At 44.2% G+C, this 20,877-nt stretch overlaps 1 protein-coding gene across 8 annotated transcripts in view; it reads left to right on the top strand.

Moving 5' to 3' along the window:
- LLGL2 (LLGL scribble cell polarity complex component 2) overlaps positions 1-20,877 on the top strand; it is a 37,648-nt gene that overhangs the window by 292 nt on the left and 16,479 nt on the right. For 4 of the 8 annotated variants that reach the window (XM_054221517.1, XM_054221516.1, XM_054221512.1 and 1 more), the window contains exons 1-6: positions 969-1,073; positions 11,216-11,323; positions 17,588-17,685; positions 18,672-18,753; positions 20,018-20,133; positions 20,684-20,842. In XM_054221517.1, the coding sequence (XP_054077492.1) occupies positions 11,249-11,323; positions 17,588-17,685; positions 18,672-18,753; positions 20,018-20,133; positions 20,684-20,842 (530 nt within the window). In that variant the 5' untranslated portion in view covers positions 969-1,073; positions 11,216-11,248. Of the gene's footprint in view, positions 1-968; positions 1,074-3,784; positions 3,914-4,920; positions 8,717-11,215; positions 11,324-17,587; positions 17,686-18,671; positions 18,754-20,017; positions 20,134-20,683; positions 20,843-20,877 lie in introns of those variants that run through there. The other 4 variants (XM_054221513.1, XM_054221515.1, XM_054221514.1 and 1 more) reach the window with 4 other exon arrangements.

The raw sequence follows: 20,877 nt of genomic DNA, 5'->3' as shown, positions 1-20,877 counted from the left end.
CTGTGGGCTCTTGCACTCAGCCCACACTATTTGGTCATCTGGTTGCTGCTCATGGCTGAGTGTTACTGGAGTGAGGAATAAGAAGCCACGGCTGTATTTATGCAATGCTTGTGAAACTCGGGTAGAGCTCAGTTTTGCAGGGAGCCAAATGGTACCTGAATCCTTAGCCAGTGCGGATCCCTCTGGATTTATGGAAAGGTGTACGTCCCCAGAGCTTGCTACAGGCTCAGGGCCATGGGCTTAGTATTTTGATCTTTGTCAAATGTAACTTTAAGATCAGTACGAACAGAGGATAGGTGTTCCCTTTCTTGCTGGATCCAGAATCTGATACTTAAACTCCATAGTCAGATACAAAGTTCAGCCTCTGCCTTTTCTAAGTGTGTTATATACTAAAACTGTCCCTCCTCCACTCTGCAGCTGTAGTAGCCAGAGCAAGGAAGGCAGTGATGCAGTTTTACAAAAGTCTGTCATGAGCAAGTAGGGTGATCCTTGCCTTGCTTTATAAATATTTTAATTTACGTGCAAACAGACTCTTCAGAATTAAAAGGAGGGAAAAGCAGGTCAGATGTTGATCCTGGCAACCTAAAGATCTTCCTAGCACAAAGGTATGAAGATTGCACTGGATTGGCAATTTGCCAATAGCCCTGTGAGCCGCATCTAATAGGCCCAGCGTGGAGCAGTGTGCAGTTGCCCTTGTTTTTGGCAAAGGATTTGGCAGTTCCCAGTTCCCGGCATGCAGTGTACTCTCTCGGGGCTGGCAGCCTGTGCTTTGACTGAAAGGGGTGGGAAGGGTCACTATCAACTCCTAAATCCAAAGTGAGCTGTTGTGATCACTGGCCAGGACAGCTTTGTGTCTGTATTCTTGCTTTGAGAACAACAGGATATTTTTCTCTCTACAGCTTTGATGAGCAGATTCCATCCCTTCGGGCTTTGAAGCAGGTTACGTATCAGAGTGGGGATGTCCCAGTGGTCTTCGCACTGGTGGATCATGGAGAAATTGCCTTTTATTCGCTAAAGGAATTCAAGCTGCCAGTTGACGTTAATCACTGAACTTGCTGTCACTTGCAGAAATGGTATGGGATGAAGGGAAGAGCTTTACTCAGGATTTGTTTTCTTGATTAATGAAATATTACAGAAATAGAGCCTGTGATAACTGGAACCTTGGGTAGTTGACCACTTTATTTGCTGTTACAGACTTCACTCAACCAGATGGCTCATGCATAATAGCAAAAGTAGCAGCAAACAAGTATGCATGGCTTAGCTGGGCATTCCTGGACTGGAATTCGTGCTGCTTTGTTCTTAAAGCCACTGGTTCTCCAGCTTTCTGATCTTGTGGACTGCTAGTCTGCCTTTTCTGTGTCATCTTTGGCTGACATGTGGACCATTAGAAAACAGTTTGCTGACGATCCTCTTGTCACATGTTAAGAACCACTGTGCTACACCAGTCGAATGGTTGGAGGGTCATTGAGGTCGGTCAGGGACAGAATAAGCTGATCAGATCAGTGGTGGTATCCTGAGCCTCTGTCATTCAGCTATGCCAACAGCAGTCAGATCAGATTCTGATCTGAAAAAGGCACAGCCATAAAACTCAGCCACCTGGGGTAAAGTTTCCCAGCACTTGAGAGCAGGAAACTGTGCCTTGAGCACAATTTCATCAGGTGGAGGTCACAGAAAGCCCCAGAGCATTGTAGATGGCACTCCAGCATCATGCTGTAGTGGCTGTACTGAGATGTGTTTTGGCGATGCAGCATTGTGCCATATTAAAGTTTGGCCATTGATATCAGCACATTGTAACTGATGTTCTCACCAGGGCTATACGGCAGACCCCTCTGTTTCAGCCTGACATCCTCTTTCCTGGCTATGGATCCTTGTCTTGTCTTTTGCAAGTGAGAGATCCCCGAGTAAAGAAAGAAGCTATAAACTCCTCATGAGCCTTCCAGTCCTATGGCTGTTGTGCTCCAAACCGTGGACATCATTGCTTTCCAGGCCCTACTGTGGAAGCTTTCCACCAGGATATCCAGGTGCCAAATTGGCTTTAGCCTTTATGCAAAGGTGCCAGTGACAGGTGCCAGAAAGTCTGCTCAGTGGATAGAAGCGTGCTGAGCATGGCTGTGTTTGGTATTGAGGTACTTCAGAACTGTAAGAGCAACTGGTTTAGGTGCATTTTATTTGATTTTTTTTTTTTCAGTTCCTTTTGGAGATGGGGAGAAGGCTAAGCAATAAAAAAGCCTTTTCCAAGAGCGTGAGGTCCTCTGTGGTTCTTAATTCCTGCAGAAATGTTAATAAGTTATGCAGAGGGAGACACTCTTGGGGAGGCTACTGGGACCCCAGTTAGCACCAGCTGGTGAATGCTTGCTCATGGTCATACAACCCTGTGGCTGCGTAATCACGCTCCGATGCCCATCTGTGTTTGGATACAGCTGCTGCCCTGTTCCCTGGGAGGACAGTGTGACTCAGAGCCCGGAGGAGTCCCTAGGTCCACGTGCAGTTCCTGTCGGCACACGATGCCGACAGTTTGCCATCTTCCTCCTGCGTGGTCAGAGGTATCATAGCCCAAGGTGGCAAGGGATCTGCTGCAAGTACTGTGCCTGGTCCTGTTTCATGCACACACCCCTCTTATCAGATGCTGGAAGTCAGCAGGGCTCTGCTGAGGTGAGGGTCTGAGAGCTCCTCCCACACGCCTTCGCCTTCCTCTTCCTCCTCTGAGCAGTGCTTTTGCTCTAATAGTCCTCTTCAAATGCTCGGGTTGTTGGTAGTTCCAGTCAGTGCCCTCAGCATTCTCCCAGACTGTTTTGCAGATTAAATGCAGTGGGAAGAGAGTTTCTAAGAACAGGCGCAGCCAGAAGAGCTCCAGTCTGACCCACAAGGCTCACGTTTGTCCTGGAATTAGGTCAAACTCACTCCTGTTGATTTCAATCAGTCTCATCTGCTTATGCCAAGGTGGAATTGTATCAATGAACTCTACAAGAGCCACCCAGTGAGTTTCGCTGGAGCGGAGACTCCCTGATTCAGCACAAAACAATTACAATTTAATAACAACTGCAGGGAGGATTGAGAAACTGTGGCTGCCTTGCTCAGCACCACAACATCTGACGGTGCCTTTACCAGGATGGGATTATGATGCAGACTGATACCACTGCTTCATTTTGGCCTGTGATGCAGATTGGCTGGATGTTGCAAGAGGAGGATAGAAATTAATATTTTAATTGAAAAACATCACTTTTGTAAGCTTGACTGAAATGTTGACTGTTACTGGCCTCTTGTCAGAGGTAATGTCAAGCTTTTGCATGGGTGCAGAGAGGTTGACTGTCATTGCACTCCACATAACTACTGATTCCTTGCCCAGCTGTTGTTCCCTGCAGCAGGACCGAGCTGTCTGCAGCGGCAGTTGCGTGGCTCTTTTCAATGAAGGCTTCAACTTTCTGTTAAGCCTTTCCATCTCTTTCGCAGGAAGGGGCCAAGTCCCTATCCCTGGCAGAGCGGGAGGAGGGGCCCTGACACGGCACGGGAGCCGGCTCTCCCGCCCCGCCACTCCCGGCTCCGGCCGGTGCTCGGTGCCCGGGGCCGCGGCGTACCCTCCCGCAGCCAGGCAGCGCGCCCGCCCACATGGCGGCGACCGCTTTCTGATTGGCTCCGAGCGAGCGGTCTGCTGAATTATTCATAACTACGCCGGATGAAAAGGAGGAGAGGCCACGGCTAGCCTTAATTTGCATACGAGGCCCCACCCCAGAACGGCCGTTTGCATAGGCGGGGCCCGCCCCCGAAGGGGCGGTCCTATCTGAGGCTCCGCCCCGCCGCACCCCACCCGGAGGTGCCCGGGGAGAGAGGACGCCGCCGCCGCCGCCGCGCAGGCGAGGGGGGAGCGGGAGCGGAGCGGAGCGAGGCCGGGGCGGCCCGGCTCCAGGCCCCGCAGGTGAGCGCGGCTTGCTGGGGCTCTGTGGGGGAAGGGGTGCAGGACAGGGGGTGGCCCAGCGGGGTAGGCTCCGGGGAGGGCGGCGGTCCTCACGGGGGGTCCGGCCAGCGCGGCCCCGGGCAGGGCTCGCTGCTGCCGGTCGGGGGCGGCACCCGCCCCTGCCCGCCCCTTCGGGGTTTTGTGGCGCCCTGCAGGCTTGTTTCCGGAACCCCTCCGGCGGGGCTGGCAGGTGCTCGCCGGCCCATGGTGGCGGGGGTGGGGGGCTGTCCACTTCGCCGGGTGCCCGGGCCCTCCGCGCTGTCCCGCTCCAGCGAGCCCGGCTGCCGGCCCCGGCCCGGCCGCGCTGTGGCTGCCCACACCTGAAGTCCCCCGTGCCCCAGCGCTTCCTGGGACACCGGCCTTGGCCCGCCCGGAAAACTTCCAAGATTTCCTGGTGGAGGTCGCGGCGGTGGCCCCTGCTCCATAACTTCCTGCTTTCGCCCTCGGCTCCCGAGGCGCCGGGCACGGCCCGGTACCAGTAATGGGAGCTCCTGCAAGAGCGGTGGCCGCCCGGGAGTGTCCCTTCGCACTGCTGCTGCCGCCTCCTGCCGTGGGAGATGTCCCTGCCTGCAGCCTGGCCTTGTGGGTCTCCATCTGCTGCAACTGGCTCGAAGCAGATGTGATTAATAGGAATTGCAATGTCTCCTTTGGGACTCTGTTAGCATTTTCTTTTCTCCTTTATTTTTCCTTCAGATCCCTGCCCATATTAAATGTAGTGTGTTACTGTTTGGGTTTTTTTCCTCCCCAAAGTTTTAAGAGCTTGATGGGTGAGGGAGCATGTTACTTCTAACAAACAGGGAGCAGGTGGAACATGAAGGTGAAACAAGTTGATTAGCCTTTGTCTCAGGTTGCCCTGCAGTTGTGGCATGGGAACAAGCTGGTTACTGACACCTGTCTTGGAGGTGCGGCTTAACCTTGGCTTTGGAGAAAGGTTTGTGTCTTTATATTTAGCGTTGTTAATGGTGTAGAGCGGTTGAAGTAGACTTCTGGGTCTGTGTTTCTGCAGTGTAGTGGCACAAGGCTTACGGATAGCGACAAGCTAGGAGGACAGCCTCAGTGAGATAATAAAAGTAAAAGTTGTCCGTTGTAATGTGTTCCTTGGTGGGGAATGCTGCTCTTTGTAGTCATCTGAGAGCACTTCAGTCAACTGGAATATCTTGCTTTACCAAGTCCCACGTGAAGCTGAATGCCCAAAGCAGCTGCCTGGTGATTTTGGCTTTGATTCGGGAAGCTGGTGCTTCTGGCAAGCGGAATGCAAAGCGGTGGTACATCCCAAGGCTTCTCCGTGCATCTTGGCACGTTCCCTGTAAAGACAGCGTTGCCCACGGAGGGGACAAGGATGATCTGTGCAAGTAGTGAGCAATCCCTAATCCTGCTCGGTGCTGCTTGAGCGAGGGGCTCCGTTTAGTTTATGGTACTGAAAAGGGAGAAGTGTTTTCAAATGCCTTCATAGAATGGTGCTGAGGAACATCTTTTATTTGGTTTTGAACAAATTGCATCTGCTGTAACTACTGACTGAAGAAAATTATTGAAGGACTTAAACCAGTTGAGAGTCCTATATCTTCTAGTGGCTTTTTGATACAGTAATGTGATTATTACTGGGAATTGCTTATGGAAAAGGTGTGGGTTTTTTCTTGGCTGACATGGAGGCTTGAGAGACGTCAAAGAGTAAGAAGTTTTCAACATATATAATGTAACGCAGTTCACACATGGCAATAAAATTATGTGATACTGCTAGTAGCTTGGGACTGGTAGCAGCTAAAGGTTTGATTTCTGTGCATGAATTCTATGGAAACTCCAATTCTTGCCTAAAAGTTTCTTCTAGCTAGATCTCTCTGTCTTGCTTTAAGAAGCAAATGCTTTTGTGGTTTACTCCATTGACCCACTATGTTTGGTGTAAAATGCTGTTCCAAAGTGACAAGCCACCCTTCCATTTGAATCATGCTTCTTCGTAGAAGTGTACAAAGAGTTTTGCATCATGTGCAATAATGTTGTTCAGTGCAAAGACTTTGTTCTGCTGTAGCGTTTTGAAACTTTGTGTTGTCATGCTCCCATGACAAGGAGAACACAATAGGAGTCATAATGACACAAAAGGTTTGCACAATTAGTAAATTCATTGCAAGTGGGCGGTCTCTGGTAACTCCAAGTGCAAAGCTGTGAAAGTACATGAACTTGCCTGATTTATATGATTGATTCTCAATTATTTTTCAAGAGTTCTTGGGGGATCTATCTCTGATCTTTTATTTAATATTTTCTGTGTTTTGGGAGGGTGGCCACCTGCATGTAGTGTTGACACAGTCTGTTCAGTTGTTCATTTAACTGTCTGTCTCTTCAGGTTCACAAAAATAAATGCTTTTTACAGGAGGATCTTTTAGTTTACCTCTCTGCTAGTGCCTGACTACTGTATCCAGGGAGCATCTGAATGCCCTCCAGTTTATAAAACTGAGTGCTGGGGGGCTAGCAGTTGATTGACAGTTGTGTTGTGTAAGGGAGATCTCTGCATGGTCTCATTAAACTATGAGATTAATGTTGTTAGAGCATCTTCCTGGTGAAGCCTTATCCTGGGAAAAGGGGGTGGTATCTTCCACTTCCAAGCTTTCCTTTTACTACAGCTGTTCCTTCCCTTGCTGTAGCTGCTCTGTGTGGCTTGTGCTTTCTTCTTGAGTATCTGTCTTTGATAATGTGTTACAGCTGAGCATGATTGTAGAGATGAACTTTATAGTGACTGCCCAGGCTCAGAAACAACCCAACTAGGGGTTGTTTCATTGATTTCAAGCTAGAAGTGTTCTTAAGCTGCTAACTTCACAGTGAGTCATGTCTGATGACTCCTGTAATCGATAAACTTGATAAGACTAGTATTTAAATGATGCTTTGATCATTTTTGTTGTGAGATCGTTGGTGCTAAGGAATAGCTTTTTCCTGTGCATTTGATCTGGCCTCTGTTGTGTTGCTGCTGACTCTGTTGGTAACAGGAACAAAGCAAACTTCTGGGCGCAGGAGGAAACCTAGTTCAGACAAGGCCATGGCGGTGACTGTTTGTTATAGAAGCACTGACTGCTTGTAGTTCAAACAAAGCTTGTTGATAAGGCCTCTTTTATTTTAGCAGAGTTGATAAAGTATTATCAGATGCATAGGTAGAAGTTCTGCCTTTAAGGACCTGTAAGCAGGAAGGGGTGATGCAGAAGGAATGAAAAGGAGACCCAAAGCAAGGCGAGATTTAAAAGTTCTTGAGATTCTTGATGGCATTTTGGAAAGAAAGCTGTTGGACCGTATCCCAATTGAAAACCTGTTCAAGTTGAGTAAAGGTTGCCTAGGAAGCACACAGATGGTACATTGCAACTCTCCTACATGAGCAAAATAAACTCATTATGGGTATGTTTTTGTTGTGGGGTTAACTTGGGACCATATCCACACTTAATACTGGCTATGTAGTAAAAACTTCTGACCTGGGCTTCCTCCTCTTGTAAGAGTGGATTAACTTGTGTGATTGGGACTTAACAACATTGGCTCTCTTATACTTTTGACTGGAAATTCCACTATCTTGGGAGGACATAAGCAAAAATTGCAACACATTTCTACAAAGGATAATTCCCCTGCAGCCCATGCCTAGTTAGTGGAGAAAATCCAGAGTTAATGGAAAAAATCATCAATCTGTACATGGGCATCAAGATACATTGCTATGTGCAAAGGCAAAATGTGGAGTTCTGATAGGATTGCTAACACACAGCAGTAAGGAACAAAATGCTTCTCCTAGGAAGAAGCATTTGACCTTCTGTTGAATATGTATCTGTCGTGAGACAGACGTGTACTTGCCATAAATCTCAACATCTAAAATGAACTGAGCTGAGCAATGAATCCAGAATGAAATCTGGTTTTGATGTTAGCTGCTTCTTAGTCTGTGATTGGAAACAGGATCATCTTGCGATTCATGCTTTCATTGGCGTTCCGTATGAATAGTGAAGAGCTTTTGTTTTGTGGCTGGATCTAATCATATTTAGCTAAGCATTCAGCTAATTAAGTGGCAGGAGCTTGATGTATGGAGCACTCTGAGCTTTGCTGTCAGGTGTCCGTGTACTGAATATGAGCCACTGGGATTGACTCAGCTTTGGGCTATTGTTGCCTATAAACAGCTGACCTCAATGCAGAGAATGTTGCACATAGTTTCTGGTAAGAGGCTCATCTTTGAAAACCTAAAGAATTGTTTCCCTGGAAAATAAGAACATTAAATACATGCAGACCTGGCATGGCTTCAGAGGCTACTGGAGAATTCCTCTCTGGCTACTGGTAGCCACAACTGTTACCATATGGTTGTAAATGCTGACTGGCAGATAAGCGCAGAGCACATGGGACTGGAGTTTTATGTAAGACACCAAAGGTGTGTGGGAGAGAGACTGGTCTGCTAATATGTAAACGTGCATCTGGAAGATAAGATTATACAGATTATGGAATCTTTTTGTTTTTCTAACATTTGAAAAGGCACTTGCTTATTGTACTAAAAAGAAAATTCTTCTCATTGACAAGAGCCTTGTACACTTGTAAGAATAATTCGCTTGGATAATCTGTGCTACAGTGGATGCCATTCTCTTCTCTGTTCCTCCTTTGCCTTTCCTCAAAACTGCTTTTCCTCTCATCTCTTCCCATGCTGTGACACTCAGGAATTCTTTCGTCAGGCTTGAAACACTGATACAAGTCAATGAGAGATGACTTTTGTAGCATGCCTTCTGATCGTAATGGACACAGCTTGCCAGGATGACATTTCTTCAAGTGAGTTTCTACTTGATTTTGAACTACTGTGCTCCTTAGCCAGTTGAGCAAGTTGTTGTGGGCTGGAGTGTGAATTCTAGATCTCTTGCATAAGCAGGTTAAAACAGCACGCTTCTAGAGGCAATTAATATTTCAAGATAAAACGTTCTAGCAGGGTGTTAAATATAAAGTTGTGACACTCTCAAATCGAGCCCACTCTTCTCCTTGTTTTGCTCGTAACCGTGAGTTTCTCTCTGCTGTCACAGCTGAGGTCTCTCTTCTAAAGTGGAGAGGGTAATTAGCAGAGTTTCTCTGTGGGTTTGCCTAGTTTAACAGGTCCAGGATATTGATTGACAGCTGGAAAGGGTGTGTCTCTGGCACTTTCCTTTCCTTGTCTGGCTAAGGGCAAACTGGGTGTTATACATGGGTGTGATATGCTCTCCTTGCATAGCACAGCAGCTTCTCACTGCTCTAAAGCTTTTGCTAATTTAGAGTAAATATAGCCTTGTGTACATATGTCTCTCTCAGAAATGTCTGGTGCAAGAAGACTTATGATCTGATACAATTTTTGAAATTTCAGTTGAGGTACCTAAATCATTATAGAAGGATATACTTTCCAAGTATATCCTCTTGTATATATATTCCACTTCTATTCTTCCTCTCTTTTTTTTGGGGTCCCCTGCTATACATGTTTCTGTGCATATTCTTCACCCCTGCATGTGCTGATGGCATGGTTCATGAACACAGTTGCCCGTAGCTGCCTGCTCAGAGCTGCTTTTCTCCGTAGTGAGTGGAGATGCTAGTGATTCTAGGTGGGGACTAAGTGACTCAGGCTCTTGGTGCTGATGTGATCTTCTGGTCCTGTGAACCAGGACTGCATTGCAGTCCTCTTAGTGAACTCTGGACAGTACTGCGTAGGTGGCTGGAGATTTTGGGGTGTGAGCAGGAAAGGTAAAAGGGGAGTAGTGCACCAAAGGGGTACAAGTTCTAGCTCAGGCAGTTTCTAAAGGGACTTCTCAAAATATGGCAATGGAGTATCCTGTTTATAATGCCATTTCCCTTTTTTGGTCCTCCACAGCTGGTAAGGCTTTGCTAGAAACTGTTTGAAAAACAGTTCAAGCTCCTCAGGAATGGCTGGCTGATTTAGTCATTAACCAAAGACCATTGTTATTGGCAGGGGCACATGGATAGCCACTTTGTTTGCCAGCTCTGCTACCCCTGTCTATACAGACAGGCTGTGAAAGCTCTCTTCCCTCAATCACCCTCCAGGCCCATAGTTTGAACAAGGGCCCAAGGCCCTCTGTTCACTTGACAGTCCCTTTGGCGCTCCTGGTCCCTCTCTGGGAAAAACACTAGCCCCTCTCCCCCTGCTCCCCACCTTGTGGTACGTGTGTATGTACCTCTTCTGATGATGGGTTACTATGCAATTTCTATACTGATTCTTCATTGCATCTTAGAAGTTCTGGCTGCCACTGTGTGTGTGTTGTGTAGAGTAGCTGGTAAATTGCTATAATTTCCTGTCCAACAAATGAAAATAAAATACTGACTGGAGTGTCCAGCAGCTGCTTCATGAACAACTGAGCTTTCTGTACACTGGAAACTGGAGCTTGTGAATGATGGCCCGGGCAGGCAGGAGCCTTTATCCCAAGGCAAGTTGTCAGGATGCAATTCAAACCTTTGCTCTTGAGTTGGCAGAGTTTTACTTGTCACTTAGCACCTCTGTGGGGGTGGAGATGGGACAAAGAATCTCTTGAGCTGTACAGAATATGAGGCTGTAGCCTGGTATCCCCAGTGTGATCGCTAGGTTGCAAGTCAGGTCTAATTTGTCCTGCTTGGATCCCCCTGGTGCTGTGAGAGACAAGGCAGTGAAGTATACTGAAAAACTTGCGCTTCTAGCTGCGCATTGAACTGCAGGTGCGAAATTTCCTTTCCCTACCCCCACCTTAAGCAAGGAGTTAGGCTTGATATTTTACAAAAGCAAGTTAATAATTAATGCAGCTACCCTGCAGGCAGCACAGCGCCCTTTCTGCCGTACCCATGGAGTGAGCTGAAAATGTGATTCTTTCTCATTTTAGCTCAATAGCTGGAGGGTTACCTGGGGTGAAAACTGATACTAGTCAATAACGCCTGTGAGTTAGCCTTTAGATTGGGTTTGTCTAAATGTTTATGCAAATGCTGCAGTTTTGCTTGCCTCCTCTTTGGAGAAGGTCAACTGAAGTGATCGCAGAACGGCCAAGTGTAAAAACTCTTCTAAAATGCTCTTGGCTTATCTGTACTGGTTTGCTCTAGCACTGTCAAATGGTATTGTATGAGTCCTGCACCAGAGATGCCGCTCTGTGGTGGTATCAGGTTTTAGTTACTTGATAGCGATGATGTCTCATTCTGCTCTGGCTGATTTGTGTTACCTGCTAAACCAAAATAAATAACCTACTTCTGCTTGCTTCTCTTCTCAGGCTGCTTTTGTTTATATGGCTTTGCTTTTGTGTTTTTGTTTTTTGTGTGTTTGGTTTTTTTTGTTAGGATTTTTAGTGCCAAGATACTACAGCGAGGAAGATGAGAAGGTTCTTAAGACCCGGACATGATCCAGTGAGAGAGAGGCTTAAACGCGACCTTTTCCAGTTTAACAAGGTACAGTTTTTTTTCCTCAAACTTCGAGGCATATGCGTGCAAGGCAAATCTATCCTGAGCCACTGCACAGTGTAAAGGGAAGGGAAAACTACTTGAGTGTGGGTGGAAAAGTTAAATTTAGGAGGGGTGGTTTGTTCTCTTTTCAGTTCTGTCCTTTTTTTCCCCAATGTGCCTGACTAGTTTTCTTCAAGCTCACAAGCATGTTCTCAATCCTGGCTTTAGTTTTTAAGAAAAAGGATATTGTCATGCTGTTGAGTGGCACTTGCTGAAAGAAGGGATCTTCGCAGCAGCTTTTATATACTCTGAGTGTTCTGTAGTTTGTCCTGCTATGTGCTGTGACTACTTATGTTACAGGTAGTCTTTGCTGTACTGCTATGAAAGTAAACATTTTTCTAAAGATACACATAAGCCACAGCTTGTGATACAGCTGAAGCCACAGTTCTTTGTCTATGATTCTACTTCGGGTTTATAAGTGTACCTCTGTTTGTAAATGTGAATTTAAAATTCTGTGGTAGAACCATAGTAGCACCTAGGCAGCACAATGGTCATTAATAATGAATTTGGTATTATCTTGGCCTGAATCTGTATCTAATTTTTTTCCTTCCTTATTTGAAGAGGAAACGGCAGTGGCTGTGTTAGCTATCCAACACTCTGGGCATTTTTCTTTTGAGCCCTGGCCAGGAACATAGTGCTTTCATGTTTGTAAATGCCTAGTATTAATTCATTGCTAGGCTAATGGCTACTTACACCTTCATTGGGTATTAGAAATATTTGTAGGTTTTCTATATCCAAGGTTTAAATGGAATTTTTCTGAAAAGTATAATGGGTAAATGAAGTCAGCCTGTGAAATAACCTCCTTGATTCACTAAAATTCTAGTGTAGATACATACTTAAAGTGGAACTTTGGATATTTGAGATGAATGATTTAATGTAATTTGGTACCAAACCACACCATTTCCATGCATACCTCCCTCCTATTGGGGAGACAAAAAGAACTTGAGTGCTTCAGGCCTATTTTCTGCTTGCTAGCATGAGGAAACGCTAGTGTAGATGCAATAAAAATTTCAGTAAATGAAGACCAGGATTGAGTCGCTTGCATTTAGCTGAATGCAGTGTCAGCTTCAGAAGACATCCCAGAGAGCTTCAGAAGACAACCCAGAGATGGGTCAGAATTGTTTATAAGCATATAAAATTGTATATACCTTGGAAAAACTTTTGCTATTACAGGGATGTCTCTTCCTTGAATATGCCTTTATCTTATGAGAAAGTTTGGCCAAACTTTACCTGCCAGAGACAGACTAATTTGGATGATGCAAAACAGGGTTGAAAGAACTAGCTTTTGCAGCAGAGGGAAACTTCCAAATATATTAGAAGTTGGCATTAGGATTTGTGACTCCATTTGATTTAGTCCTGAAGGTAAAAATTGCATCTCGTTTCTAGGGAGGCAACTGCATTGGACACTTCCTAATGGTTTACTCTCATTAGCAACTTGGTAATTAAAGGCCTTGCAAAATGCATTTGCTCTTTTAAGCCACAGTAACTCGTTCTTTTCTAACAAGAATTGGAAAGGGAGTCAACATTAGACCATTACATTATAGCAGAATCTTTTACATTATACTTTTCTCTTGCATAAAGTTTTTTTTTTCCCCAAGTCTTGTGTGCCCATTGCAGTATTTCCAGAGATAATGGATCATTTGAACCCTTTGATAAAATAAACATCTACTCACAGCTAGGTAGACTGAGAAGATCTGGGAAAGTCAGACCTTAATTCTGACCTGTTGAAGGTTGTCGTTTCAAGGAGCCAAGAAAGATGGTACTTTCTGTGCCAAGACCGTCCTTGTCTTGTCCTGTGCCTGTAAAGCAAGCACATTAGTACTGGTGAGCAAGTTTGTAAACACTTGTTATTTGAGGTCTTTGAAACACCTCTGGTTAAGAACCTGCTTGGGAAATATTTTGTGTGACTGTAAAGTTGCTGATCAGAGAAATTGCCTGGTGACTACCTGTGATGCTGGTAGTGACTAAATGGAAGGTATGTACCTTAAAAGTGCTGGGGATTCCTGCCCTCATTTTATTATTTACACTGAAGTTGTGTAGAATCATGCATTCATATTCAAGTTTAGTGTTAACATAATGGAATATATTTTGCCATGCTGACCTAGTAATGGACTTCAATTTAAAAAGTCTTTTTAATTGGTGGTGGTGGTGGATTTTTTTGTTTTGTGTACTCCCTGAAGTTTCAATAGGTTGTGATCTTTTTACTGTTTCCCTCTTGCATTTCTGTTCCAGATAAGAGGTGGTCCAGGTGGTTTTGAAGGACTGTACCACTGGACTAGCTCTTCAAACTGTCCTCAAACTTGTGTTTGTTTCAACAAACACCTTCCTAAATTCTGCTAGTCACTTAGCTTTGCATATCTGTTTCTCTGTATGAGTAAGAACTTCCCATACTTGTGTGTACCTGTTGCAAGAATCTGTTTTTAGCTCAGTGGATAGAATGAAGGATAAGGTATGTGGACTTGGCAGTCTACTTCTTTAAGTTTATCCTGCTTTTGGAAGTAGTATTTGGATGCCTTTGGCTCAGTCCAACCCCTGCAGAACAAACATGTTCAGGCTGGCACTGTCAGACTAGAGGATGGGTAACGCACAGGTGAACCAGCCTGTCTTACAGCTGAATGTTACCAAACTGGGAACATTGTATTTAATTTATGGCTTTGTGTTTTTTCCCGTTTTCAGTCTTCCTAACTCTTTGCTAATGGGTGTGATGGATAGCTTACCTTAAATACTGAATTAGTGTCTATGCAAAGTAGATTTAACACATACAGGCTTCATTGTTTCTTCAAAAGGCACATTAACAAAGGTACAGGGTTTGTATTGCCTGTGGTTGGGTTTGTCTCTGCTTTGTCATAAAACAATCAGAGAGGAGAAGCGGAGAGAAATGAAAGAAGGAAGACAGCACTGAATTTCACCTGCACAGCTTTAGTGTGGGCTGGGAGCAACTGTTAGGTTTGGCCGCATTTCTCCTGCAGTAAATATGACTGACATGAAGCATTTCTGTTAGTTAATGCTGCTGACATCAGGCTTACTTTTACTGAGAATGATATATCTGTGGTCTGAGGAAAATGAAAACGAAAGCTCCTACCTTTCCTCAAAGAAACAAAGGCCCTTTTGAGGAGCGAAGGCACACTGTGGGCACTCTAGTTTCTTATTTCAGCTCTGCTGAAAGCCTCCATTGTAACCTCTTCTGCCCCCCTTGCTCCCCCTTGCTGGGTTTACCTGCTGAGCAGGTGAAAGGATTGGCTGATGAAGGCTGCCTGAGAGAGGGGAGGGAAGGAGGCCGGCTGAAAAGCTGACTTGATGTGATTTAACGACTGTGTATAAATAAGTGCAAGAAAGAGATCTGGGTAATCAGTACAGTGAATGTGAATGCCTGGCCCTGGTGGTGTCAAATGCAGCCAAAAAGCCGCCCGTACGTTTACTTTACTGCATAAGCAGTTGGGTAATGCACTGTGGTTGTTACTGATACTCTCCTCTTGTCCTTCTGCATGTGGTACTATTTTTCTGCAGTGGTCTTCTGTTACGAACAGTTTACTCCTGGATGTAATAGTTACTGTAGCTTTTGCAAATTTGTCTATGGGATGGGAGGGTACTTCCAATTTTCTGTTGAAGGAAAACCTGTGGAAAAAATTACCCTCCTATTATCAGGACTGATTGGTACGTGCTTGGTTATGCAGTTCATAGGTCTCCTACTTGAAAATTAAAGCTTTTATTGACTTGTCTAATGTATTTACAAATTAACACATAAAAACCAAGATACAGTTAGGCCAATATTAAGGCTAGTATTAACGGCATCCTAACAAGCACTACAGAATTGTATAAATCATGGTTTTCTATTATGAGAATTATGGCTAAAGCCTTATCTTCTGGGCTGTAAGAAATCTCAGAATAAACACAGTTTCTAATTGATGTTTCATTGAAAATGGCACCTAGTTGTGCTGATGACATGACAGTGCAGCAACTGTGAACAAGTTGAAGCTAAAACTAACAGTGGAGTTACACTGGTGTCTCCCTGATGAGTTCTTCACTCTGTTTTGGGGGCGAGTGGAATGGTGTCTATTGCCCTACACTTGATTCACTTAAATGTCTGATTTGTTGTTAAGATAACGTGTTACCTTGAATCTTCTTCCCAGAACTGTGTTACCATAGTATCATGCTCCCACAACTTTGACAACTAGGAAGCTTTTCTGTGTTGTCTCAGTAGCTATGATGGTACAGAGAAATTCCTCTTTGCCTGTGCTGGATTAGAAAACTGTCCTTTTCCAATTCTGAGTCCATAGATAAATTCCTAATTTCATACTGTCTCTTCTAGGAAGTTTTATATGTATAGCTAAGCAAAGACTGCTTAGCAACAACTTCAAGGGTGACATTAAAAAGATTGACTTATCAAAATTTATTTTTAATAACACAAACTTAACACTTAAATTACCTTTTTAGAATATAAATAAGTAAGGCTGGAGATTAAGTTATCATAAAGGGAAATAAACTCAGTGATCTTGGAGCCAGAGCACTAATCTTGATTTACTACATATAAAAGGTTAAAAATGAGTAACCGTTCCTTTGCCCAGTCTTATGAGTTGGCAAGCAGAAAATTGGGAAATGCTTCAGTATTTCCGATTTTATATCTTCTAAAATGGCTCATCTTTCCCTAATAGGACCTCAGACTGGGATAAATGATGGTTTAGAGGAAGGACGCCTATTTTTACAATTTACGAGCAAATGGCTAAAACTGAAGCAATCTGGCAGACTATGGAGTCAGATGTATCCGCCTGTGCCTGTGTTTTTGAGCAGGACCAGTAAAAGGGCATTAAACTACTTTGTAGCAGCTGGGAGCACCTCAGGCTAATGGCGTGACCACAGAACTGAAACTGGCTTTATTTGATTCTCCTGCAAGGGATTAAGTTGGGAAATCACTATGCAGGAAATAAAGTCCAGGTGTTACTTTTAGGTTGAATAAACCATAAAGCCAAGTGATGTGGTAGCTCTGTCTCAAAGACATGATGAGAGTGAGGTGCAAGTGCTTGCTTCTGTAGATGGAAGGTTCTCTGCTTATTCTTTCTTTTTTCTTTGTGTGTGAGTGGTCCTCAGGCTGTTTTATAACAAATTCATTTTCTGTAGCTGACCAGCTTGCCTTAGAAGAACATATTTTCCAGAAGCTGGGATTGTAAGGACAACAATGTTTCCCAAGAAGTAGCCCTATTAATCTTTGGGCACACAAATCCTTCTTTACGTGGCTATATGTTGTTGAACACTCGTGCATATTTGTTTTGTTTAAACAATGATAATAGCTGTACATTAGCACTTCTAAAAACTTGACTGAGCTATTTTACAAGCAGCTTGGTTGCATCCTGCAAGTATGGCAGAATATTATTCCATAGTGTGTAAATGCATTGACCATGCTAAGTGTGGTGGGTACAACATGGTCCAAATCTTGCTCTTGGTGCAGCGTAAATTCTACTTTAGGGAAGCCACTAAGACCAAGCCACAAAGACCACACTGGTTCCTACGATAGTGACTGACATCTCTTTATTACCAAATGGCTTTGAATTAGTCTGAGGTGGCCTAGCAGGCTCTTGCTCTCATTAAATTCCAGTGTTCCTTGTGCTACGTCTGGAAAATGGATTTCGGTTACATTAGTTTTCCTGACTGCCCCGTAGGGGAAATCTGTTTAGTTTTCTTGATGAGCACTGATGTTCACTCAGTAGTTCTTCATAGCTTTGCATCATTTCTTGATGTCAATCAACAAGAGGAGGTCATGAAGGCTGACCTGTGTGGAATTTGGCAGATAAAGCTGACCTTACAATATGCAGTATTTGTGTCGGACTTTGAAATTGTGCTGAGCAGTTGGTTTACAGAACTAGAGTTGATGTGGAGTGATGAAAAGTATTGTGGTGACTGAGTAAGCTGTGCTTATGCAGAGTTAGTTATAATCTTAACATAAAGAGCTGCTTGGGTTACTGTTTTCAGAATATTTCTCTTTCATTTCTTTTACACTCGTGCATATCCTGGCTGCGGAGCCAGGGGTTCTTGGATTAGGTTAAACCTTAGGCAATTGTTCAGCAAATCTAACCTGTGTTTGAACACTTTTCAGCAGAAAAAGCTGCCATTCAGTGCTTTATTTCTGACTGCCATATTTAACTTCTGGTTTTTATCTGTATAAAATAATGCCCATGTAACATGCTGTTGATCTTGATTTTTCTTTCTCTCTACCAGACTGTGGAACATGGATTTCCTCATCAACCCAGTGCACTGGGCTATAGCCCATTTCTCCGCCTTATGGCCATTGGAACACGATCAGGAGCCATCAAACTGTATTCTTTTGAACAACTTTGGCTAGATTTCTCTGACCCATCAGAATATGCAACTTTGAAGACACTGTGAAAAGTTAGACTAAGTATAAATTTGCAATCAAGGGTTATTGGAACAGTTTGCCTAGGTTTGAAGTGATTTTGATCTGATCAGAATGGGATTATCTCGCTAAGAGCTGAACTATAGCTCAAACAGAAGCTGAGCTGATGCATTTAGAAATTCTTTGCTCTTGCTATGCAGAAGGTCAGACTGGATCTGGCCTAAGTTTAGCAATCCTTCATGTTGTAAATTCCAGGGTTGTTTAAATATTTGGGGCAGGGTTCCTTTTTTTTTTTTTTAAAGCAATTCTATTTGAAAGGGTAAAACTGAAGTCAGAAATGCTTTCAGCTTCCAGAGTTTTTGACTGTCCAGGCATTAAAGGTCTAAACATTGAAGGTAGTGACTTTTTTCTTTTTTTAGCTAATGATGTCTAGCCCGATTTTTGTGTATATGCGAGGCACTAAGATGATTCCCATGGCACAGTACCAGTTAGGCAAGCCGTAAAACAGGGATATCACTCAGCCCAGAAAGGAAAAGTTGGTGCTCTCTCTGCCTGCTTAATCATTCATTCCTGGTGCTGTTTGTGTTCAGAGGCTGGACTCCACATGCGGGCGGTAGCCATCTGTCTCTTGGTTACAAATTAGTTAAGCAGGATTGTAGTGTCTGGGAAACCACTAAACATCTCTGAGAAAAAACAGGGTCCAGGAACCTCTTCTGCATATGCTCAAAGGATGAAGTAAACTTCAGTGTTCTCCTATAGCCTGTGTAACAGCCCACAAGCATATAAAATCAAAGTAGATTTGCATTGGTTCTTTTCAGTCCAGATTGCTAACAGTAAAACATGGTTTCAAACTAATCTCTTTTCATCTTGCTTGCTAGCAAGCTTCTTATCTATTAATTGTAGCTGTGGGTCATCTTAAATACTGTAGATCCTCAACAAATTCTTCAGATATGGTGCTCCTGGGGTGGAGTTCATGGGTTTACATGAAGAAAACAATACTGTAATGCAGATTCACTTTATACCTGATCAGGTAAGTGTATTTTCAGTCCCTCTGCGACTTATGTAGACCTCTTTTAAACAGGTGTTGAGTTTGTCCCAGGCGACTGAGCTCTTATTACCAAGTATATTCAAACACTGCTTGGTTGGGAATGCTTATCCCAGTGTATTTTGTGCTCTCAGCAGCACTTGTTGCTGTGGAGATGCTCAGTAAAACTTAGGAGTAGCTTTATTTGTAACTATTAGTCATTTATCTCAAGCAACATATTGGGAATGGTAATAAGGCCAAAATAGTTCAGGCAATCTGCTGCCGAAGTGAGAACTTCCTTCACCTTTTGCAGCCCCTATTCTTTCAGTAGGACTGAGTGGTCTTTCTTCTGCAGAACAGATAGAACAGTAGCTGCTGCTGAACTGATTTAATTACTTTCAGAAGTTCAGAATAGTACTAGTGACCTCACCCGCTGTTAAGCTTGTTGCCTTTGTGTTTTGGGGTATTGAATCTTGCTCCTGGGGATTGCTGAACAGTTATTGCCACAAACTAAAAATAAGAAGGCACAATTTTCCAAATGTCTGGTGGCTGTCTAACCACTTTCCCTTCCCTTGACTGGCAGATTGGTGTCTTGGCCACATGCTTTCTTGCCTGATGCCCCCAGTATAGCATGAGTGGCCTCTCTATGAGAGGGATTTAATTCTTGAGGTGGTTTTGGGTGTCTGTTTGCTTAACTAATGGTATAAGCTGAAACTCCCATGGGGAGTGTTTCACCAGGTGTGGCTTCAGCAGGTAAAATGCTTCAATTTGAACATCCAGCCAGCAGGGCTGGGCTCATAAAAGGACTCTGACACAACCCTCCAGAATGAGGTTGGACATGAAGAATGCAAGGAGTGTGGTGTAGTAGACTGTATCAGCCCCACCCAAAGCTGGGGTGTGTTTCAGCAAACCATGCTGAGCGAGAAGGTGGTGAGCTAACAGGCTGCAGCTGCCTGGCTCAGCTTTACAGCACAGGCTGATCTCTTTCAAGAGCCTAAAGCCTTGTCATCCCCCTCAGTGATAACCTGTGCCTTTGTCCTATGTAAGAGGGTTTTCAGCCCTTAGGCTACTTCGTGTCTCACCCGACCATCCCTCGCTGTTAGCTAACAGCATTGCTGCAGTATATACCCACTGCTATGAAGAACTGTGTCTGGCTCCTCAGTGCTGTTTTAGCAGAGAATTATGAACAGCAGCAACTTTATTGCTAGATTTACTGTGTTACATTTAATATTGTGATTCTGAAAAAAAACCTTGTTTTGTGGTTTTGTAGTGCCAGCTGGTGACATTGCTAGATGATAACAGCTTGCATCTCTGGAGTTTGAAGCAGCACAGTGGAGCATCTGAGCTGCGGGAGGAGCACCGCTTCACATTGAAAGGGCCACCTGGGTAATCTGGAAGAGTGTTTTTGAGCTAGTTTGGGGATAAGCAAGTAAGAAAATTCTGCTATTCTAGCTAGAGTTTGTCCTGTTCTTACAGACTCTTGCTCCTGTGAATCCATTAAAGGGGCACCCATGGAAACCAAACGGATGTTGGCTAGGGCCCGGGAGACCACATTTTTGGTGTGTTGTACTGATGTAAGGGATGATATATTTTTTTAATGTTGTGCATCCGCTTCTGTGTGTACAGGAGCTGTAAATGTTAAGTAAATCTAAGCATCCCTTAAGTCAGAGTTTAAAATATTGTTTGCCAGTTTTGAGTGAGCTAATTTTAGCTCCTGTGGGGACACTTAATAAGAGAGGCTTCTGTAAAAAGGTGCCAGGGTCTTTGTCCACACACTGGTCAAAAGTCTTCTGACATAATTTATCTTCAAACTAGTGTTTGCCTTCTTCAAAGAAATCATGCCTGGCTCGAAATATTGCTGTTGAGTTGTTAGTTCTCTCAAGTTCAGTAGCGATAGTCTTTTGCATGCCGTTGACAAGTCTCTTTGCCTCCCCAGGTCACCACCGAGTGCCACGCAGATAACAGCTGTCCTTCCCCATTCCTCACGGGAAGTCCTGTATCTTGGCACAGAGAGTGGCAACATCTTTGTAGTGGAGCTTCCATCATTCAGAGTGCTAGAGGACAGGACCATAACCTCTGAGGCTGTGCTGCAGCGGTGAGTGAGCAAACAGGCACTGCTGTGTAGAGGTG

The sequence above is a fragment of the Rissa tridactyla genome, chromosome 15 (assembly GCF_028500815.1).
Source record: "Rissa tridactyla isolate bRisTri1 chromosome 15, bRisTri1.patW.cur.20221130, whole genome shotgun sequence".
Classification (NCBI taxonomy): Eukaryota; Metazoa; Chordata; class Aves; order Charadriiformes; family Laridae; genus Rissa; species Rissa tridactyla.
This window is presented reverse-complemented; position numbering and strand designations above follow the sequence as displayed.